At 56.8% G+C, this 19,518-nt stretch overlaps 1 protein-coding gene across 3 annotated transcripts in view; it reads right to left on the bottom strand.

The window, feature by feature from the left end:
• Nucleotides 1-4,024: 4,024 nt before the first annotated feature.
• Nucleotides 4,025-19,518, bottom strand: part of MAPK15 (mitogen-activated protein kinase 15) — a 37,350-nt gene continuing 21,856 nt past the window's right edge. Inside the window, exons 2-15 of one of the 3 annotated variants that reach the window (XM_075849451.1) lie at nucleotides 18,392-18,546; nucleotides 18,106-18,204; nucleotides 14,990-15,019; nucleotides 13,898-13,988; nucleotides 9,583-9,713; nucleotides 9,337-9,500; nucleotides 9,111-9,250; nucleotides 8,981-9,038; nucleotides 8,589-8,726; nucleotides 8,375-8,480; nucleotides 7,810-8,086; nucleotides 7,615-7,712; nucleotides 7,062-7,523; nucleotides 4,025-4,807 (exon numbers count right to left, since the gene is read on the bottom strand). In XM_075849451.1, coding sequence (XP_075705566.1) covers nucleotides 4,613-4,807; nucleotides 7,062-7,523; nucleotides 7,615-7,712; nucleotides 7,810-8,086; nucleotides 8,375-8,480; nucleotides 8,589-8,726; nucleotides 8,981-9,038; nucleotides 9,111-9,250; nucleotides 9,337-9,500; nucleotides 9,583-9,713; nucleotides 13,898-13,988; nucleotides 14,990-15,019; nucleotides 18,106-18,204; nucleotides 18,392-18,460 — 2,058 coding nt within the window. In that variant the 5' untranslated portion in view covers nucleotides 18,461-18,546 and the 3' untranslated portion in view covers nucleotides 4,025-4,612. The remainder of the gene's footprint in view (nucleotides 4,808-7,061; nucleotides 7,524-7,614; nucleotides 7,713-7,809; nucleotides 8,087-8,374; nucleotides 8,481-8,588; nucleotides 8,727-8,980; nucleotides 9,039-9,110; nucleotides 9,251-9,336; nucleotides 9,501-9,582; nucleotides 9,714-13,897; nucleotides 13,989-14,989; nucleotides 15,020-18,105; nucleotides 18,205-18,391; nucleotides 18,547-19,518) is intronic. The other 2 variants (XM_075849453.1, XM_075849452.1) reach the window with 2 other exon arrangements.

Genomic DNA, 19,518 nt, shown 5'->3' with positions numbered 1-19,518 from the left:
CCTCTACTGCACCGTCTACTGTGACCTCTGTACTCTGACCCCTCTACCGCACCCCCTGTACCGCTCCCCCCTCGACTGACCCCTCTACCGCGCCCCCTCTGCTCCGACCCCTCTACCGCGCCCCCTCTACCGCTCCCCCTCGACTCTGACCCCTCTACCGCGCCCCTTCTACTCTGACCCCTCTACCGCGCCCCCTCTTCTCTGACCCCTCTACCGCGCCCCCTCTACTCCGACCCCTCTACCACGCCCCCTGTACTCCTACCCCTCTACCGCGCCCCCTCTGCTCCGACCCCTCTACCGCGCCCCCTCTACCGCGCCCCTTCTACTCTGACCCCTCTACCGTGCCCTCTCTACCGCGCCCCCTCTACTCTGACCCCTCTACCGCGCCTCCTTTACTCTGACCCCTCTACCGCGCCCCTTCTACTCTGACCCCTCTACCGTGCCCTCTCTACCGCGCCCCCTCTACCGCGCCCCCTCTACCGCGCCCCCTCTACTCTGACCCCTCTACCGTGCCCTCTCTACCGCGCCCCCTCTACTCTGACCCCTCTACCGCGCCTCCTTTACTCTGACCCCTCTACCGCGCCCCTTCTACTCTGACCCCTCTACCGTGCCCTCTCTACCGCGCCCCCTCTACCGCGCCCCCTCTACCGCGCCCCCTCTACTCTGACCCCTCTACCGCGCCCCTTTACTCTGACCCCTCTACCATGCCCCCTTAACTCGGACCCCTCTACCGCGCCCCCTCTACTGCACCGTCTACTGTGACCCCTGTACTCTGACCCCTCTACCGCACCCCCTGTACTCAGACCCCTCTACCGCACCCCGTCTACTGTGACCCCCCTACTCTGACCTCCCTACCGCACCCCCTGTACTCTGACCCCTCTACCGCACCCCCTGTACGCTGACCCCCCTACTCTGACCCCTCTACCGCACCCCCTTTACTCTGACCCCTCCCCTGCGCCCCTCTGCTCCGACCCCTCTACCGCGCCCCCTCTACTCCGCCCCCTCTACCTCTCCCCCTTTACTCTGACCCTTCTACCACACCCCCTGTACTCTGACCCCTCTACCACACCCCCGCTACCGCGCCCCCTCCACTCTGACCCCTCTACCACGCCCCGGGCAAATGATTCAAGATGAGAAAGCCGATCACGTCCCCCTGGAGTGCCTCCATATTGTCAAAAATATTTTAATTATCTTTATATGTGTGAACATTTATTGCTTTTGTGAAAGTGATTAGAATGGGTTTCAAAGATAACATTTTGCATGGACTCCATCTTGTATGGTAGGCATCCATTTTGGATCATTGGAATCTATCTTTTGGCCTGAAGGAGCTATCTTGAGGTTAATAAGTAAAAAGTAAATATCAGCAGATGTCCTGAAGCAATTCTGTTATGTGTTCTTGAATTGAATGTTTTATTACTCTTTTAAGGAGCAGATCAAATAACCTTGGTGGATGGACAATGACATTGTTTACCATATGTCAGCCTTGGTGGATGGACAATGACACTGTTTACCATCTCTCAGCCTTGGATTCAGGCCTCTGTTTAATTAATTTAAACTTCTCTGCAGTCTCCATTCTCTAGTGAGATAAGAAGTAGAGACAAATTAACTTGTGTATCTGAGATGTGTGTCTTCCCATGGGACAAGGTTCAGGCCACCTGGGACTTGGAGGGTGAAGAATTATTATAATGCATTGATATAATTCTTATTGGCTGAATCAGAGTCATTATCATATTGTAGATGATTGGCTGAAACCAAAGCCGACACCTTTCCTGTCATTATACCATATGTGGAGTTTACGAGGTCACCACCTACTCTCATTACGAGGTCACCACCTACTCTCATCACGAGGTCACCGCCTACTCTCATCACGAGGTCACCACCTACTCTCATTACGAGGTCACCCCCTACTCTCATTACGAGGTCACCACCTACTCTCATTACGAGGTCACCCCCTACTCTCATTACGAGGTCACCCCCTACTCTCATTACGAGGTCACCCCCTACTCTCATTACGAGGTCACCCCCTACTCTCATTACGAGGTCACCCCCTACTCTCATTACGAGGTCACCACCTACTCTCATTACGAGGTCACCACCTACTCTCATTTTCTTATAAATAAAGATGGATCCGCCCCCTGTGGGCAGAGACTGTTTGAACACTGAAGCTGCGTGTCATGGTCTCTCTCCGGCCGGCCTCTCTCAGATCCACCATTGAGAGAGCATTCATTAATTTGGAACTCATAGACAAATGCAGATAATGTCCAACGTTAATGGGCGATGTAAATTCTGCAGCGACATTACACATAGTCACGACTGCACACAGTGCACCAGAGCTGTGGCTCATACAGGGGCTGCCGGAGCAGAGTACCCCCTCTACCGCGCCCCCTCTACTCTGACCCCTCTACCGCGCCCCCTCTACTCTGACCCCGCTCCCTCTACCGCACCCCCTTTACTCTGACCCCTCCACCGCGCCCCTCTACTCTGACCCCTCTACCGCATCCCCTTTACTCTGACCCTTCTACCGCACCCTCTGTACTCTGACCCCTCTACTGCACCCCCTTTACTCTGACCCCTCTACCGCGCCTCGGGCAACTGATTCAAGATGAGAAAGCCGATCACTTCCCCCTGGAGTGCCCCATATACATCGTCATGACTGCACACAGTGCACCAGAGCTGTGGCTCATACAGGGGCTGCCGGAGCAGAGTACCCCCTCTACTCTGACCCCTCTACCGCGCCCCTCTACTCTGACCCCTCTACCACACCCCCTCTACTCTGACCCCTCTACCGCGCCCCCTCGACTCTGACCCTTCTACCGCACCCCCCTTTACTCTGACCCTTCTACCGCGCCTCCTGTACTCTGACCCCTCTACCGTGCCCCCTCTACTGCACCCCCTTTACTCTGACCCCTCTACCGCGCCCCCTCTGCTCCAACCCATCTACCGCGCCCCCTCTGCTCTGACCCCTCTACCGCACCCCCTTTACTCTGACCCCTCTACCGCACCCTGTCTACTGTGACCCCCCTACTCTGACCCCTCTACCGCACCCCCTGTACTCAGACCCCTCTACCGCACCCCCTGTACTCAGACCCCTCTACCACACCCCCTCTACCGCGCCCCCTCTACCGCACCCTGTCTACTGTGATCCCTATACTCTGACCCCTCTACCGCACCCCCTGTACTCAGTCCCCTCTACCGCACCCTGTCTACTGTGACCCCCCCTACTCTGACCCCTCTACCGCACCCCCTGTACTCAGACCCCTCTACCACACCCCTCTACCGCACCCCCTCTACTCTGACCCCTCTACCACGCCCCCTCTACTCTGACCCCTCTACCGCACCCTGTCTACTGTGATCCCCCTACTCTGACCCCTCTACCGCACCCCCTATACTCTGACCCCTCTACCGCACCCTGTCTACTGTGACCCCCCCTACTCTGACCCCTCTACCGCACCCCCTATACTCTGACCCCTCTACCGCACCCTGTCTACTGTGACCCCTATATTGCAGCCCCTATACCGTGCCCATAGGCCCTAATAGGATGTTATGAAAGGGATTATCCAGATAGGACAAGCCCTTTATATAGGAATATCTGCAGCCGTCACCTCCCGGTGGGTAACGCCAGATAACAGGATTGTGGGCTGAGCCCGTGTTCCCTTATTTCCAGGTCGGGTGTCTCAGAGCAGCGCTCCCCCATTGTGCTGCAGCCTAGAGACGACACACAGTGACAACACTCTGCAGTGTGAAGGCCGAACTGCCATAAACGTCTCTGGGGCAATGAACTGAGAATCTGAAGACCCTTTCCGACCACCCAGTGTTGTGTGAGGAGGAGAGGCAGAGTCTTTACCCCCGACATACGCCAGGTCATGGATTACCCTACATAAAATCTCTAGGACATGCGGGTTCCTCGGAAGGCAGCGACACAAAAACGACTTTTTCCCCATAAAACATTTTTTACTAAAAGGTAAAGAAAAAAATGACATATTTGGTATCGCCGCCTCTCCCGGTCCTGGAGAATAGACAGCGGGGACAAAGCGCAGACAACACGGGCAATAAAAGCAAATCCAGAAATGTGTCCCCGTAATGTGACCGTGATAAACAACACAACAGAGGGGTCACCCGGCTCTATCCATGGAAAAAAGGCGGAGCCTTTCTCGAGCCGGTGAATTGTGGGCGGTCTAACCACAGCAAGGATTTCATCGGATCACCAGATACTGGTGCAATCACCGGTGGTATCCGAGTGGAGCCCGCGCCCCGCGGTCACAGACACATGGAGCCTCCTCTGAGGACCTGCTGGAACCCACACAAGACGGACGGAATAAATAATCCACCTCTATTATCACGTGGAACCAGTAAAAAACACCACATGATGCAGACGGAGGAGCAGGAGGTGCGAGGTTCATCACCACCTCACCGGACCTCACTGCACTCATTGCCTGATCAGTGGGATCATGTACAAGGCACAAATCTTCTGCTACAAGTTCTGCAGTCCACGTGTCCTCCCCGACGTGGACGCCACCACGTTATCTCTACATGGGAGAAGGCACTTTAACAGCTGCTGAAAGGAAGGACGAAAAATAGCAGGGACCCCGGATGATGGGGCGAGGGGTTCCCGTCACTTGTCCGCCCGTTGTAGGGACAGATTCTGCAGGGCTGATTTGCTGATAGTCCCATAGGCCTGTGTGTAACTGTGCAGTGAAGCTTTAGGGTCCCCCGTTGTGCTGACGTTAGATGCCCCCTGAAACATCTTCTTGCTGAACTTCTGGGTAGACCTCACATCACGACTCTGCACTACTGGAGTGCGCTGGTTCTAGAGGACGGAAGAGACCGATCAAATGTACTGACCATCCATGACCACAATCACCTTATACACCGGTCTAGAGGACCTCAGTCACTATCTCCAGTCTATAGAGGACCTCGGTCACTACCTCCAGTCCTCCTAACCAGTCACTATCTCCAGTCTATAGAGGACCTCGGTCACTACCTCCAGTCCTCCTAACCAGTCACTATCTCCAGTGTAGAGGACCTCAGTCACTATCTCCAGTCTATAGAGGACCTCGGTCACTATCGCCAGTCTATAGAGGACCTCGGTCACTATCTCCAGTGTAGAGGACCTCAGTCACTATCTCCAGTCTATAGAGGACCTCAGTCACTATCTCCAGTCTATAGAGGACCTCGGTCACTATCGCCAGTCTATAGAGGACCTCGGTCACTATCGCCAGTCTATAGAGGACCTCGGTCACTATCGCCAGTCTATAGAGGACCTCGGTCACTATCGCCAGTCTATAGAGGACCTCGGTCACTATCGCCAGTCTATAGAGGACCTCGGTCACTATCGCCAGTCTATAGAGGACCTCGGTCACTATCGCCAGTCTATAGAGGACCTCGGTCACTATCGCCAGTCTATAGAGGACCTCGGTCACTATCGCCAGTCTATAGAGGACCTCAGTCACTATCTCCAGTGTAGAGGACCTCAGTCACTATCTCCAGTCTATAGAGGACCTCTGTCACTACCTCCAGTCCTCCTCACCAGTCACTATCTCCAGTCTATAGAGGACCTCAGTCACTATCTCCAGTCTATAGAGGACCTCGGTCACTATCTCCAGTCCTCCTCACCAGTCACTATCTCCAGTCTATAGAGGACCTCGGTCACTATCTCCAGTCTATAGAGGACCTCGGTCACTATCCCCAGTCTATAGAGGACCTCGGTCACTATCCCCAGTCTATAGAGGACCTCGGTCACTATCCCCAGTCTATAGAGGACCTCGGTCACTATCCCCAATCTATAGAGGACCTCAGTCACTATCCCCAATCTATAGAGGACCTCAGTCACTATCTCCATTCTACAGAGGACCTCGGTCACTATCTCCATTCTATAGAGGACATCGGTCACTATCTCCAGTATATAGAGGACCTCGGTCACTATCTCCAGTCTATAGAGGACCTCGGTCACTATCTCCAGTCTATAGAGGACCTCCGTCACCATCTCCAGTCCTCCTCACCAGTCACTATCACCAGTCTAGAGGACCTCAGTCACTATCTCCAGTCTATAGAGGACCTCGGTCACTATCTCCAGTCTATAGAGGACCTCGGTCACTATCTCCAGTCTATAGAGGACCTCGGTCACTATCTCCAGTCTATAGAGGACCTCGGTCACTATCTCCAGTCTATAGAGGACCTCGGTCACTATCTCCAGTCTATAGAGGACCTCGGTCACTACCTCCAGTCCTCCTCACCAGTCACTATCTCCAGTCTATAGAGGACCTCAGTCACTATCTCCAGTCTATAGAGGACCTCAGTCACTATCTCCAGTCTATAGAGGACCTCGGTCACTATCCCCAATCTATAGAGGACCTCAGTCACTATCCCCAATCTATAGAGGACCTCAGTCACTATCTCCATTCTACAGAGGACCTCGGTCACTATCTCCATTCTACAGAGGACATCGGTCACTATCTCCAGTATATAGAGGACCTCGGTCACTATCTCCAGTCTATAGAGGACCTCGGTCACTATCTCCAGTCTATAGAGGACCTCCGTCACCATCTCCAGTCCTCCTCACCAGTCACTATCACCAGTCTAGAGGACCTCAGTCACTATCTCCAGTCTATAGAGGACCTCGGTCACTATCTCCAGTCTATAGAGGACCTCGGTCACTATCTCCAGTCTATAGAGGACCTCGGTCACTATCTCCAGTCTATAGAGGACCTCGGTCACTATCTCCAGTCTATAGAGGACCTCGGTCACTATCTCCAGTCTATAGAGGACCTCGGTCACTATCTCCAGTCTATAGAGGACCTCAGTCACTATCTCCAGTCTATAGAGGACCTCAGTCACTATCTCCAGTCTATAGAGGACCTCGGTCACTACCTCCAGTCCTCCTCACCAGTCACTATCTCCAGTCTATAGAGGACCTCAGTCACTATCTCCAGTCTATAGAGGACCTCAGTCACTATCTCCAGTCTATAGAGGACCTCAGTCACTATCTCCAGTCTATAGAGGACCTCAGTCACTATCTCCAGTCTATAGAGGACCTCAGTCACTATCTCCAGTCTATAGAGGACCTCAGTCACTATCTCCAGTCTATAGAGGACCCCAGTCCTCCTCGCCAGTCCTCCTCGCCAGTCCTCCTCGCCAGTCCTCCTCGCCAGTCCTCCTCGCCAGTCCTCCTCGCCAGTCCTCCTCGCCAGTCCTCCTCGCCAGTCCTCCTCGCCAGTCCTCCTCGCCAGTCCTCCTCGCCAGTCCTCCTCGCCAGCCCTCCTCGCCAGCCCTCCTCGCCAGCCCTCCTCGCCAGCCCTCCTCGCCAGCCCTCCTCGCCAGTCCAGAGATCTGTGATTGTCAGTGTTTCCAGTTCTACTTACTAGTCTGGCGCTGACGGCTGCCACGCTCACGGTTCCGGCGGGCAGTGTGTCCTTCCGAGTGAGCGGGTTGTTTGGGGCAGCTGCCCTCGCCTGCTGGGTTAGTGAGAAGGAACGAGTCTTTGTGGCAGGAGCCGTTTTCCCTCGTGGCTCCCAGACTTTATTAACCTTGTGGAGAAATCAGGACACACAATCCTTGAGTGGGGATACAAGTGGCGTGGGTCATTGTTTGGATACATTAGGGTGACACTTGTCTTACCCCCTGGGCACCCGTCTGGGAGGTCACGCCGTGCTCTTGACTTTGTTGACTTCCTGATCTTTTTTGCTGCGGAGCTCCTCTCCAATAGACGGATCCTGCTGAAAGGGAGAAAAGACATCCTTATGTTACTTAGCCCAATAATAATGGCGGCTTAATACAGTGCGAGGCCAGTGGTGGAGGGAATACGTTACATACGCTGAGTGACGCCGTGGGTTATTGGGTTATAGGCGGGAGACTTGGGCTTTGGCCCAGTTTGCACGTTGTTCTGGGCACAGCCGTCAGTAGAGTCAGCAGTGACGGTGGTCCCAGAAGCCGCCGGGACCTGGCTGGGGTTGGATATTGGAGGCTCCACGTCCTTCTTCTCCTTTGGCGGAGGACAGACGGAGTCCTGTGAAGTTTTGGCCACAGGTTCAGCACCTTCTTTGTCCTCCCTTTTCTGCCTCCGAGTGTTGATCTTTCTGTCAAGAATCATCTAGAGGACAGAAGTAAAACCTGTCAGACCGTCACGAGGGAATATTCCTGGAGGACCGTGATGAGCCCGGCACTTCTGGCGCGAGGTAATGAGAAACCAACGAGGAGAAACAAGTGGGGGATCTGGAGGGACCTCATGCCAGGGTGCAAAAAAATACAAATAATACATAAGAGTCCAGGTGAGGGACAAGTCCGCGCTGCGCACCCGCATTAACATGAAGTATCGCGCCCGCGCGGGTGAAGATCCGGCTACCCCACATGTATCTCCCCACATATTATATATAATCACCTCGTACAACTTGTTCCTATACTCGGCCACAGACAACTGAATGTCGTCATCCAGAGGGAGAATGACGTCATAATCCAGGGCCGGCTCGCCAGCCGCGGAGTGGAACCTGTAAGAGACGGATTCATAGTAATGCAGCTACAACATGGCGGATATAGAGGGGGGCGGGGGATGGTTGTAGTATAACGCAGGATGTCCGGGGTGGCGCAGCACTCACCTGCGCACGTACGGGTGCTGCAGAACCTCCTCCGCCGTCAGCCTCTTGTCCGGGTTAAAGACCAGCAGTTTACTGAGCAGGTCGATGGCTTCTGGGGGGCAGCTCGGCGGCAGCAGCTCCAGCAGAGGAATCTTCTGACTACGGACAGGACAGAGAAGACATGAGAGGGGGGAGGGGTCCCCAGGATTTGAATGATGAGATTTTTGGTGGAATGACAGGGTGAGGTGCGGTTTACAGATACGGAAGGTGATACCACGGGGGGTGACGCCACTAAAGATGGGAGGAGACAACATGGATGCCTGACTAGGGGCCGCCGTTCTTCATGTCACCCATAACCCACACAACCCTGCTGACCCGGGACCTGATCAGTCACCACCGGCGGCGCCACTCACCGGGAGTTCATCCGGCTGATCACTGACGATCCGTATTCTGATTTTATAGCCAAGATGTCTGCAAGAAAAGAGAATGAGGGAAGAGCCGGACAGTGAGACGTGCGATCCGCGCTGATCGCCGCTGAACTACCTTCTGGTGATGGCGCTGGGATGAGGCTCATGATGCGCTCGATCTGGTTGATGGTGGAGGTTCCTGGGAAGAGCGGTTTTCCCAGCAGCATCTCGGCCAGGATACAGCCCACACTCCACATGTCCACACCCTTCGTGTACCTGCGGGCGATCACACTGAGGTCAGGGCACCGCTCCCTCTATATAACACACAGGATCGGCGGTGGCTCTCCTATTCCTCTACATACCGCTGAGATGCCAGTAATATCTCCGGAGCGCGGTACCAGCGCGTGGCAACGTATTCTGTGAGCGCCGGATTCCCAGAATCCTCCTGGATCTGATACAGGGAACGGGCCAGGCCGAAGTCACACAGCTTCACAAGACAGTCCGCATCCAGCAGGATATTAGAGGGCTGCGAGCACAGAAGAGACCCCGTTACCCTGAAGCATGAGGTCAGCCCCCCCTCCCCCCCCCCGCGCACGCCCCCTCCTCACCTTCTGATCTCTGTGGATGACATTCCCAGAATGCAGGAACTTCGTAGCTTTGAGTAACTGGTAGAGGATGTAACGCATGTGAATGTCCTTCAGGAGGTTCCCCTTCTTAATCACAGCGTGAAGGTCGGTCTCTGTAAGAGGCGAGAACAGCGTGAGCCCGGCCCGGCAGCCACCTTACTCCATATCAGGGGTCCCTCCGCATCACTGAGGACTGAGCGGCTCATTACAGATCACGCAGGAGAGGGAGGGGGCCGCACATTACACATCACGCAGGAGAGGGGAGGGGGCCGCACATTACAGATCACACAGGAGAGGAAAGGGGTCCGCACATTACACATCACGCAGGGGAGGGGTCCGCACATTACAGATCACGCAGGAGAGAGGAGGGGGTCCGCACATTACACATCACGTAGGAGAGGGGAGGGGTCCGCACATTACACATCACGTAGGAGAGGGGAGGGGTCCGCACATTACAGATAACGCAGGAGAGGGGAGGGGGCCGCACATTACACATCACGCAGGAGAGGGGAGGGGTCCGCACATTACACATCACGTAGGAGAGGGGAGGGGTCCGCACATTACACATCACGTAGGAGAGGGGAGGGGTCCGCACATTACAGATAACGCAGGAGAGGGGAGGGGGCCGCACATTACAGATCACGCAGGAGAGGGGAGGGGGCCGCACATTACAGATCACACAGGGGAGGGGTCCGCTCTTTACAGATCACGCAGGAGAGGGGAGGGGGCCGCACATTACAGATCACGCAGAGGAGAGGAGGGGTCCGCTCTTTACAGATCACGCAGGAGAGGGGAGGGGTCCGCACATTACACATCACGCAGGAGAGGGGAGGGGTCCGCACATTACAGATCACGCAGGAGAGGGGAGGGGTCCGCACATTACAGATCACGCAGGAGAGGGGAGGGGGCTGCACATTACACATCACACAGGGGAGGGGTCCGCACATTACACATCACGCAGGGGAGGGGGCCGCACATTACACATCACGCAGGAGAGGAAAGGGGTCCGCACATTACACATCATGCAGGAGAGGGGAGGGGGCCGCACATTACACATCACGCAGGGGAGGGGTCCGCACATTACAGATCACGCAGGAGAGGGGAGGGGTCCGCACATTACACATCACACAGGAGAGGGGAGGGGGCCGCACATTACACATCACGCAGGAGAGGGGAGGGGTCCGCACATTACACATCAAGAAGGGGAGGGGTCTGCAAATTACAGATCACGCAGGAGAGGGGAGGGGTCCGCACATTACACATCACGCAGGGGAGGGGAGGGGTCCGCACATTACACATCACGCAGGGGAGGGGAGGGGTCCGCACATTACACATCACGCAGGGGAGGGGTCCGCACATTACACATCACGCAGGGGAGGGGGCCGCACATTACACATCACGCAGGGGAGGGGAGGGGGCCGCACATTACACATCACGCAGGGGAGGGGAGGGGTCCGCACATTACAGATCACACAGGGGAGGGGAGGGGTCCGCACATTACAGATCACGCAGGGGAGGGGGCCGCACATTACACATCACGCAGGAGAGGGGAGGGGGCCGCACATTACACATCACGCAGGGGAGGGGAGGGGTCCGCACATTACAGATCACACAGGGGAGGGGAGGGGTCCGCACATTACAGACCATGCAGGAGAGGGGAGGGGGCCGCACATTACACATCACGCAGGAGAGGGGTCCGCACATTACACATCACGAAGGGGAGGGGTCCGCTCATTACAGATCACGCAGGGGAAGGGTCCGCACCTTACAGACTACGCAGGAGAGGGGAGGGGTCCGCACATTACACATCACGCAGGAGAGGGGAGGGGTCCGCTCATTACAGATCACGCAGGGGAGGGGTCCGCACATTACAGATCACGCAGGAGAGGGGAGTGGTCCGCACATTACACATCACGAAGGAGAGGGGAGGGGTCCGCACATTACACATCACACAGGGGAGGGGTCCGCACATTACAGATCACGCAGGGGAGGGGTCCGCACATTACAGATCACGCAGGAGAGGGGAGGGGTCCGCTCGTTACAGATCACTTAGGGGAGGGGTCCGCACATTACACATCACGCAGGGGAGGGGCCCGCACATTACACATCATAGAGGGTAGGGGTCCGCTCATTACAGATCGGAGAGGAGTCCGCACATTACAGATCACGCAGGGGAGGTGAGGGGTCCGCACATTACAGATCACGCAGGGGAGGGGAGGGGTCCGCACATTACAGATCACGCAGGGGAGGGGTCCGCACATTACAGACCACGCAGGGAGGGGTTCGCACATTACAGATCATAGAGGGGAGGGGAGGGGTCCGCACATTACAGATCACGCATGAGAGGGGAGGGGTCCGCACATTACACAGCACGCATGAGAGGGGAGGGGTCCGCACATTACACATCACTCAGGGGAGGGGAGGGGTCCGCTCATTACAGATCACGCATGAGAGGGGAGGGGTCCGCACATTACACAGCACGCAGGAGAGGGGAGGGGTCCGCACATTACACATCACGCAGGAGAGGGGAGGGGTCCGCACATTACAGATCACGCAGGAGAGGGGAGGGGTTCGCACATTACACATCACGCAGGAGAGGGGAGGGGGCCGCACATTACACATCACGCAGGGGAGGGGTCCGCACATTACAGACGACGCAGGAGAGGGGAGGGGTCCGCACATTACAGATCACGCAGGAGAGGGGAGGGGGCCGCACATTCCAGATCACGCAGGCGAGGGGTCCGCACATTACAGACCACGCAGGAGAGGGGTCCGCACATTACAGACCACGCAGGAGGGGAGGGGTCCGCACATTACAGACCACGCAGGAGGGGAGGGGTCCGCACATTACAGATCACGCAGGGGAGGGGGCTGCACATTACACATCTCGCAGGAGAGGGGAGGGGTCCGCACATTACAGACCACGCAGGAGAGGGGAGGGGTCCACACATTACAGATCACGCAGGAGAGGGGAGGGGGCCGCACATTACACATCACGCAGGAGAGGGGAGGGGGCCGCACATTACACATCATGCAGGGGAGGGGAGGGGTCCGCACATTACAGACCACGCAGGAGAGGGGAGGGGTCCACACATTACAGATCACGCAGGAGAGGGGAGGGGGCCGCACATTACACATCATGAGGGAGAGGGGAGGGGTCCGCACAATACACATCGGGGAGGGGTCCGCACATTACAGACCACGCAGGAGAGGGGAGGGGTCCGCACATTACAGATCACGCAGGAGAGGGGAGGGGTCCGCCCATTACACATCACGTAGGAGAGGAGAGGGGTCCGCACATTACAGATCATAGAGGGGAGGGGTCCGCTCATTACACATCACGCAGGAGAGGGGAGGGGTCCGCACATTACACATCACGCAGGGGAGGGGAGGGGTCCGCACATTACACATCATAGAGGGGAGGGGTCCGCACATTACAGACCACGCAGGACAGGGGAGGGGTCCGCACATTACAGATCACGCAGGAGAGAGGAGGGGTCCGCACATTGCACATCACGCAGGGGAGGGGTCCACAGATTACAAACCACGCAGGAGAAGGGAGGGGGCCGCACATTACAGATCACGCAGGAGAGGTGAGGGGTCCACACATTACAGATCACGCAGGAGAGGGGAGGGGGCCGCACATTACAGACCATGCAGGAGAGGGGAGGGGGCCGCACATTACAGATCACGAAGGAGAGGGGAGGGGTCCACACATTACAGATCACGCAGGAGAGGGGAGGGGTCCACACATTACGGATCACGCAGGAGAGGGGAGGGGGCCGCACATCACACATCATGCAGGAGAGGGGAGGGGGCCGCACATTACAGATCACGTAGGAGAGGGGAGGGGGCCGCACATTACACATCACGCAGGAGAGGGGAGGGGGCCACACATTACAGATCACGCAGGAGAGGGGAGGGGTCCGCACATTACAGACCACGCAGGAGAGGGGAGGGGTCCGCACATTACCCATCACGCAGGAGAGGGGAGGGGGCCGCACATTACACATCACACAGGGGAGGGGATGGGTCCGCACATTACACATCATGCAGGAGAGGGGAGGGGTCCGCACATTACACATCATGCAGGAGAGGGGAGGGGTCCGCACATTACACATCATGCAGGAGAGGGGAGGGGGCCGCACATTACCCATCACGCAGGAGAGGGGAGGGGGCCGCACATTACCCATCACGCAGGAGAGGGGAGGGGGCCGCACATTACACATCACGCAGGGGAGGGGATGGGTCCGCACATTACACATCATGCAGGAGAGGGGAGGGGGCCGCACATTACCCATATACTCAAACACCAGGTAGATGTCCTTATCGTTCTGCGCTCGGATGACGTTCAGCAGTTTGATGATATTCGGATGTTCTCCAAACTCCTAGAGGGACAGAAGAGGTCACATGATTGGTGGGACGTCACCTCCGGGGACCATCACACGTCCAGACAGCACAGCAAGTAGATTATATATGAGGAGCCCGCAACCCCCCACACACTGCCCAAAGCCAAGAGCAACGGGGGCTGCAGTCCTGGTCCTCGAGGCTCACAAGTTCAAAATCTGAAACTGCGACAAAAGCGGCGCCAATGTCACGTGACCCCGTACAACGCAGCATTCTGTCTGTCACGTGACCCCGTACACCGGAGTATTCTGTCTGATGTCACGTGACCCCGTACACCGCAGTATTCTGTCTGTCACGTGACCCCGTACACCGCAGTATTCTGTCTGATGTCACGTGACTCCGTACACCGCAGTATTCTGTCTGATGTCACGTGACCTCGTACACCGCAGTATTCTGTCTGTCACGTGACCCCGTACACCGCAGTATTCTGTCTGATGTCACGTGACCCCGTACACCGCAGTATTCTGTCTGTCACGTGACTCCGTACACCGCAGTATTCTGTCTGATGTCACGTGACCCCGTACACCGCAGTATTCTGTCTGTCACGTGACCCCGTACACCGCAGTATTCTGTCTGATGTCACGTGACTCCGTACACCGCAGTATTCTGTCTGATGTCACGTGACCTCGTACACCGCAGTATTCTGTCTGTCACGTGACCCCGTACACCGCAGTATTCTGTCTGATGTCACGTGACCCCGTACACCGCAGTATTCTGTCTGATGTCACGTGACCCCGTACACCGCAGTATTCTGTCTGTCACGTGACCCTGTACACCGCAGTATTCTGTCTGATGTCACGTGACCCCGTACTCCGCAGTATTCTGTCTGATGTCACGTGACCCCGTACTCTTCCCCCATTTCTCCAATGAGCTGCTGTAAGAGACACTAAAACGACATGAACACTGAGAAGCTTCTGTTGGACAGTTACATCCCTGTGGTAATGAAAGGGTTAATCATGATGGTCATGTGACTCTTACTCACCTGAAGAAACATGATTTCCCGGAAGGTTCGCTGCAAGGAGAGGGGAAGGCAAGAGATGAGTACGGCCAGGCCCGACATCAGTCCATACACCCAGCCCCCACCCCTGCAGTCCATACACCCAGCCCCCACCCCTACAGTCCATACACCCAGCCCCCACCCCTACAGTCCATACACCCAGCCCCCACCCCTACAGTCCATACACCCAGCCCCCACGCCTACAGTCCATACACCCAGCCCCCACGCCTACAGTCCATACACCCAGCCCCCACGCCTACAGTCCATACACCCAGCCCCCACGCCTACAGTCCATACACCCAGCCCCCACGCCTACAGTCCATACACCCAGCCCCCACGCCTACAGTCCATACACCCAGCCCCCACGCCTACAGTCCATACACCCAGCCCCCACGCCTACAGTCCATACACCCAGCCCCCACGCCTACAGTCCATACACCCAGCCCCCACGCCTACAGTCCATACACCCAGCCCCCACGCCTACAGTCCATACACCCAGCCCCCACGCCTACAGTCCATACACCCAGCCCCCACGCCTACAGTCCATACACCCAGCCCCCACGCCTACAGTCCATACACCCAGCCCCCACGCCTACAGTCCATACACCCAGCCCCCACGCCTACAGTCCATACACCCAGCCCCCACGCCTACAGTCCATACACCCAGCCCCCACGCCTACAGTCCATACACCCAGCCCCCACGCCTACAGTCCATACACCCAGCCCCCACGCCTACAGTCCATACACCCAGCCCCCACGCCTACAGTCCATACACCCAGCCCCCACGCCTACAGTCCATACACCCAGCCCCCACGCCTACAGTCCATACACCCAGCCCCCACGCCTACAGTCCATACACCCAGCCCCCACGCCTACAGTCCATACACCCAGCCCCCACGCCTACAGTCCATACACCCAGCCCCCACGCCTACAGTCCATACACCCAGCCCCCACGCCTACAGTCCATACACCCAGCCCCCACGCCTACAGTCCATACACCCAGCCCCCACGCCTACAGTCCATACACCCAGCCCCCACGCCTACAGTCCATACACCCAGCCCCCACGCCTACAGTCCATACACCCAGCCCCCACGCCTACAGTCCATACACCCAGCCCCCACGCCTACAGTCCATACACCCAGCCCCCACGCCTACAGTCCATACACCCAGCCCCCACGCCTACAGTCCATACACCCAGCCCCCACGCCTACAGTCCATACACCCAGCCCCCACGCCTACAGTCCATACACCCAGCCCCCACGCCTACAGTCCATACACCCAGCCCCCACGCCTACAGTCCATACACCCAGCCCCCACGCCTACAGTCCATACACCCAGCCCCCACGCCTACAGTCCATACACCCAGCCCCCACGCCTACAGTCCATACACCCAGCCCCCACGCCTACAGTCCATACACCCAGCCCCCACGCCTACAGTCTATACACCCAGCCCCCACGCCTACAGTCTATACACCCAGCCCCCACGCCTACAGTCCATACACCCAGCCCCCACGCCTACAGTCCATACACCCAGCCCCCACGCCTACAGTCCATACACCCAGCCCCCACGCCTACAGTCTATACACCCAGCCCCCACGCCTACAGTCTATACACCCAGCCCCCACGCCTACAGTCTATACACCCAGCCCCCACCCCTGCAGTCCATACACCCAGCCCCCACGCCTACAGTCCATACACCCAGCCCCCACGCCTACAGTCCATACACCCAGCCCCCACGCCTACAGTCTATACACCCAGCCCCCACGCCTACAGTCCATACACCCAGCCCCCACACCTACAGTCCATACACCCAGCCCCCACGCCTGCAGTCCATACACCCAGCCCCCACGCCTGCAGTCCATACACCCAGCCCCCACGCCTGCAGTCCATACACCCAGCCCACACCCCTACAGTCTATACACCCAGCCCACACCCCTAGTCCATACACCCAGCCCACACCCCTACAGTCCATACACCCAGCCCACACCCCTAGTCCATACACCCAGCCCCCACGCCTACAGTCCATACACCCAGCCCCCACCCCTAGTCCATACACCCAGCCCCCACACCTACAGTCCATACACCCAGCCCCCACACCTAGTCCATACACCCAGCCCCCACGCCTGCAGTCCATACACCCAGCCCCCACCCCTAGTCCATACACCCAGCCCCCACACCTACAGTCCATACACCCAGCCCACACCCCTAGTCCATACACCCAGCCCCCACGCCTACAGTCCATACACCCAGCCCCCACACCTAGTCCATACACCCAGCCCCCACCCCTAGTCCATACACCCAGCCCCCACGCCTACAGTCCATACACCCAGCCCCCACCCCTGCAGTCCATACACCCAGCCCCCACCCCTGCAGTCCATACACCCAGCCCCCACGCCTACAGTCCATACACCCAGCCCCCACACCTAGTCCATACACCCAGCCCCCACCCCTGCAGTCCATACACCCAGCCCCCACGCCTACAGTCCATACACCCAGCCCCCACGCCTACAGTCCATACACCCAGCCCCCACGCCTACAGTCCATACACCCAGCCCCCACGCCTACAGTCCATACACCCAGCCCCCACCCCTGCAGTCCATACACCCAGCCCCCACCCCTGCAGTCCATACACCCAGCCCCCACGCCTGCAGTCCATACACCCAGCCCCCACGCCTACAGTCCATACACCCAGCCCCCCACGCCTACAGTCCATACACCCAGCCCCCCACGCCTACAGTCCATACACCCAGCCCCCCACGCCTACAGTCCATACACCCAGCCCCCCACGCCTACAGTCCATACACCCAGCCCCCCACGCCTACAGTCCATACACCCAGCCCCCACCCCTGCAGTCCCCACTTTACCCATGCATAGAATTCCCACTCCCCCTACTCCCATATATACAGTCCCCCCGCCCTCTGCCTTCACGTCTACAGTCCTCACTCCCGCACATACAATCCCCAATTTCCATATCCCCACGTATACAGTGCCCACTGCCCCACATGATACAGCTCCAACCCCATGATAGTCCTTATTCCCCAGGACACAGTGCCTGCTCCCTCCCCACCATCAGTCCATCCCAGGTAGTGCCGCTTCTCACCTGAGCATCCGTCCGGTTTCTAAACGCATCAAAGATTTTTTTCACCGCCACAATTTCTCCGGTTTTGCGGTCGATTGCTTTCCAGACGATGCCGTACGCCTGAGGAACAACAGTCTCGTAACTCCACAACAAGGGTTAATGTTATCAACAGGGTGAAGCGGCAACCACTGCTGTTATTGGATCCAGTCCCGCTATACGTGTCAGCATATCCCCGAGATATAAGGTATGGTATACGGAGTCGCCATCACTGCAGGAATGCTCTAGATCAGCGCACACCACAACTCACCCCCTTTCCAAGACGCTTCTTGATGTCATACTTCTGGGAGATGTGGTCCTCCACCTCCGGGCCGCTCATGGTGTCACTACCAGCGCTGGAGGCCCCTCCACCATCACAATCAGCGCGGACAGAATGTCAGCAAACGCTCTCCGGATATAGAAGCCCTGAAACACGGCACCGCATAAGAGTCACACGCCAGGCCGCCTGTCAGGGTGCGCTCACATGTAAACGTCACGAAAAACGGCCGCGAAATCGGAAGCAGAACGAACGCCCCCGTACATCTGCCCATTGATTGCAATAGAATGTTCCGACCCGGCGTTTATTTACGCCCTGTTTTCCAAAAACGGCGCCTAAAAAGAGGCCTGCGAAAAAGAAGTGCATGTCACTTCTTGGGACGTTTTTGGAGGAGTTTTTCATGGAATCTATAGAAAGACGGCCGGGAAAAACCGGCGCGAATAACACCAGTGGCTTAAAAAACGTCTGAACATCAGGAGCGGTTTTCCATTGAAGCTCCGTATTTTGAGACGTTTTTTATTTTGTGTGTGCAAATGCCCCAAGTGTTATTATTATCTGCTAGATCTGCCCCGGTCACCTGTAAGTGTTATTATTATCTGCTAGATCTGCCCCGGTCACCTGTAAGTGTTATTATTATCTGCTGGATCTGTCCCGGTCACCTGTAAGTGTTATTATTATCTGCTAGATCTGCCCCGGTCACCTGTAAGTGTTATTATTATCTGCTGGATCTGTCCCGGTCACCTGTAAGTGTTATTATTATCTGCTAGATCTGCCCCGGTCACCTGTAAGTATTATTGTTATCTGCTAGATCTGCCCCGGTCACCTGTAAGTGTTATTATTATCTGCTAGATCTGCCCCGGTCACCTGTAAGTGTTATTGTTATCTGCTAGATCTGCCCCGGTCACCTGTAAGTGTTATTGTTATCTGCTAGATCTGCCCCGGTCACCTGTAAGTGTTATTATTATCTGCTAGATCTTCCCCAGTTACATGTAAGTGTTATTATTATCTCCTAGATCTGCCCCGGTCACCTGTAAGTGTTATTATTATCTGCTAGATCTGCCCCGGTCACCTGTAAGTATTATTGTTATCTGCTAGATCTGCCCCGGTCACCTGTAAGTGTT

This window comes from Rhinoderma darwinii, unplaced genomic scaffold, assembly GCF_050947455.1.
Source record: "Rhinoderma darwinii isolate aRhiDar2 unplaced genomic scaffold, aRhiDar2.hap1 Scaffold_838, whole genome shotgun sequence".
Taxonomy (NCBI): Eukaryota; Metazoa; Chordata; class Amphibia; order Anura; family Rhinodermatidae; genus Rhinoderma; species Rhinoderma darwinii.
Note: the sequence above shows the minus strand (reverse complement) of the source record. Positions and strands in the feature narration are given on the sequence as shown.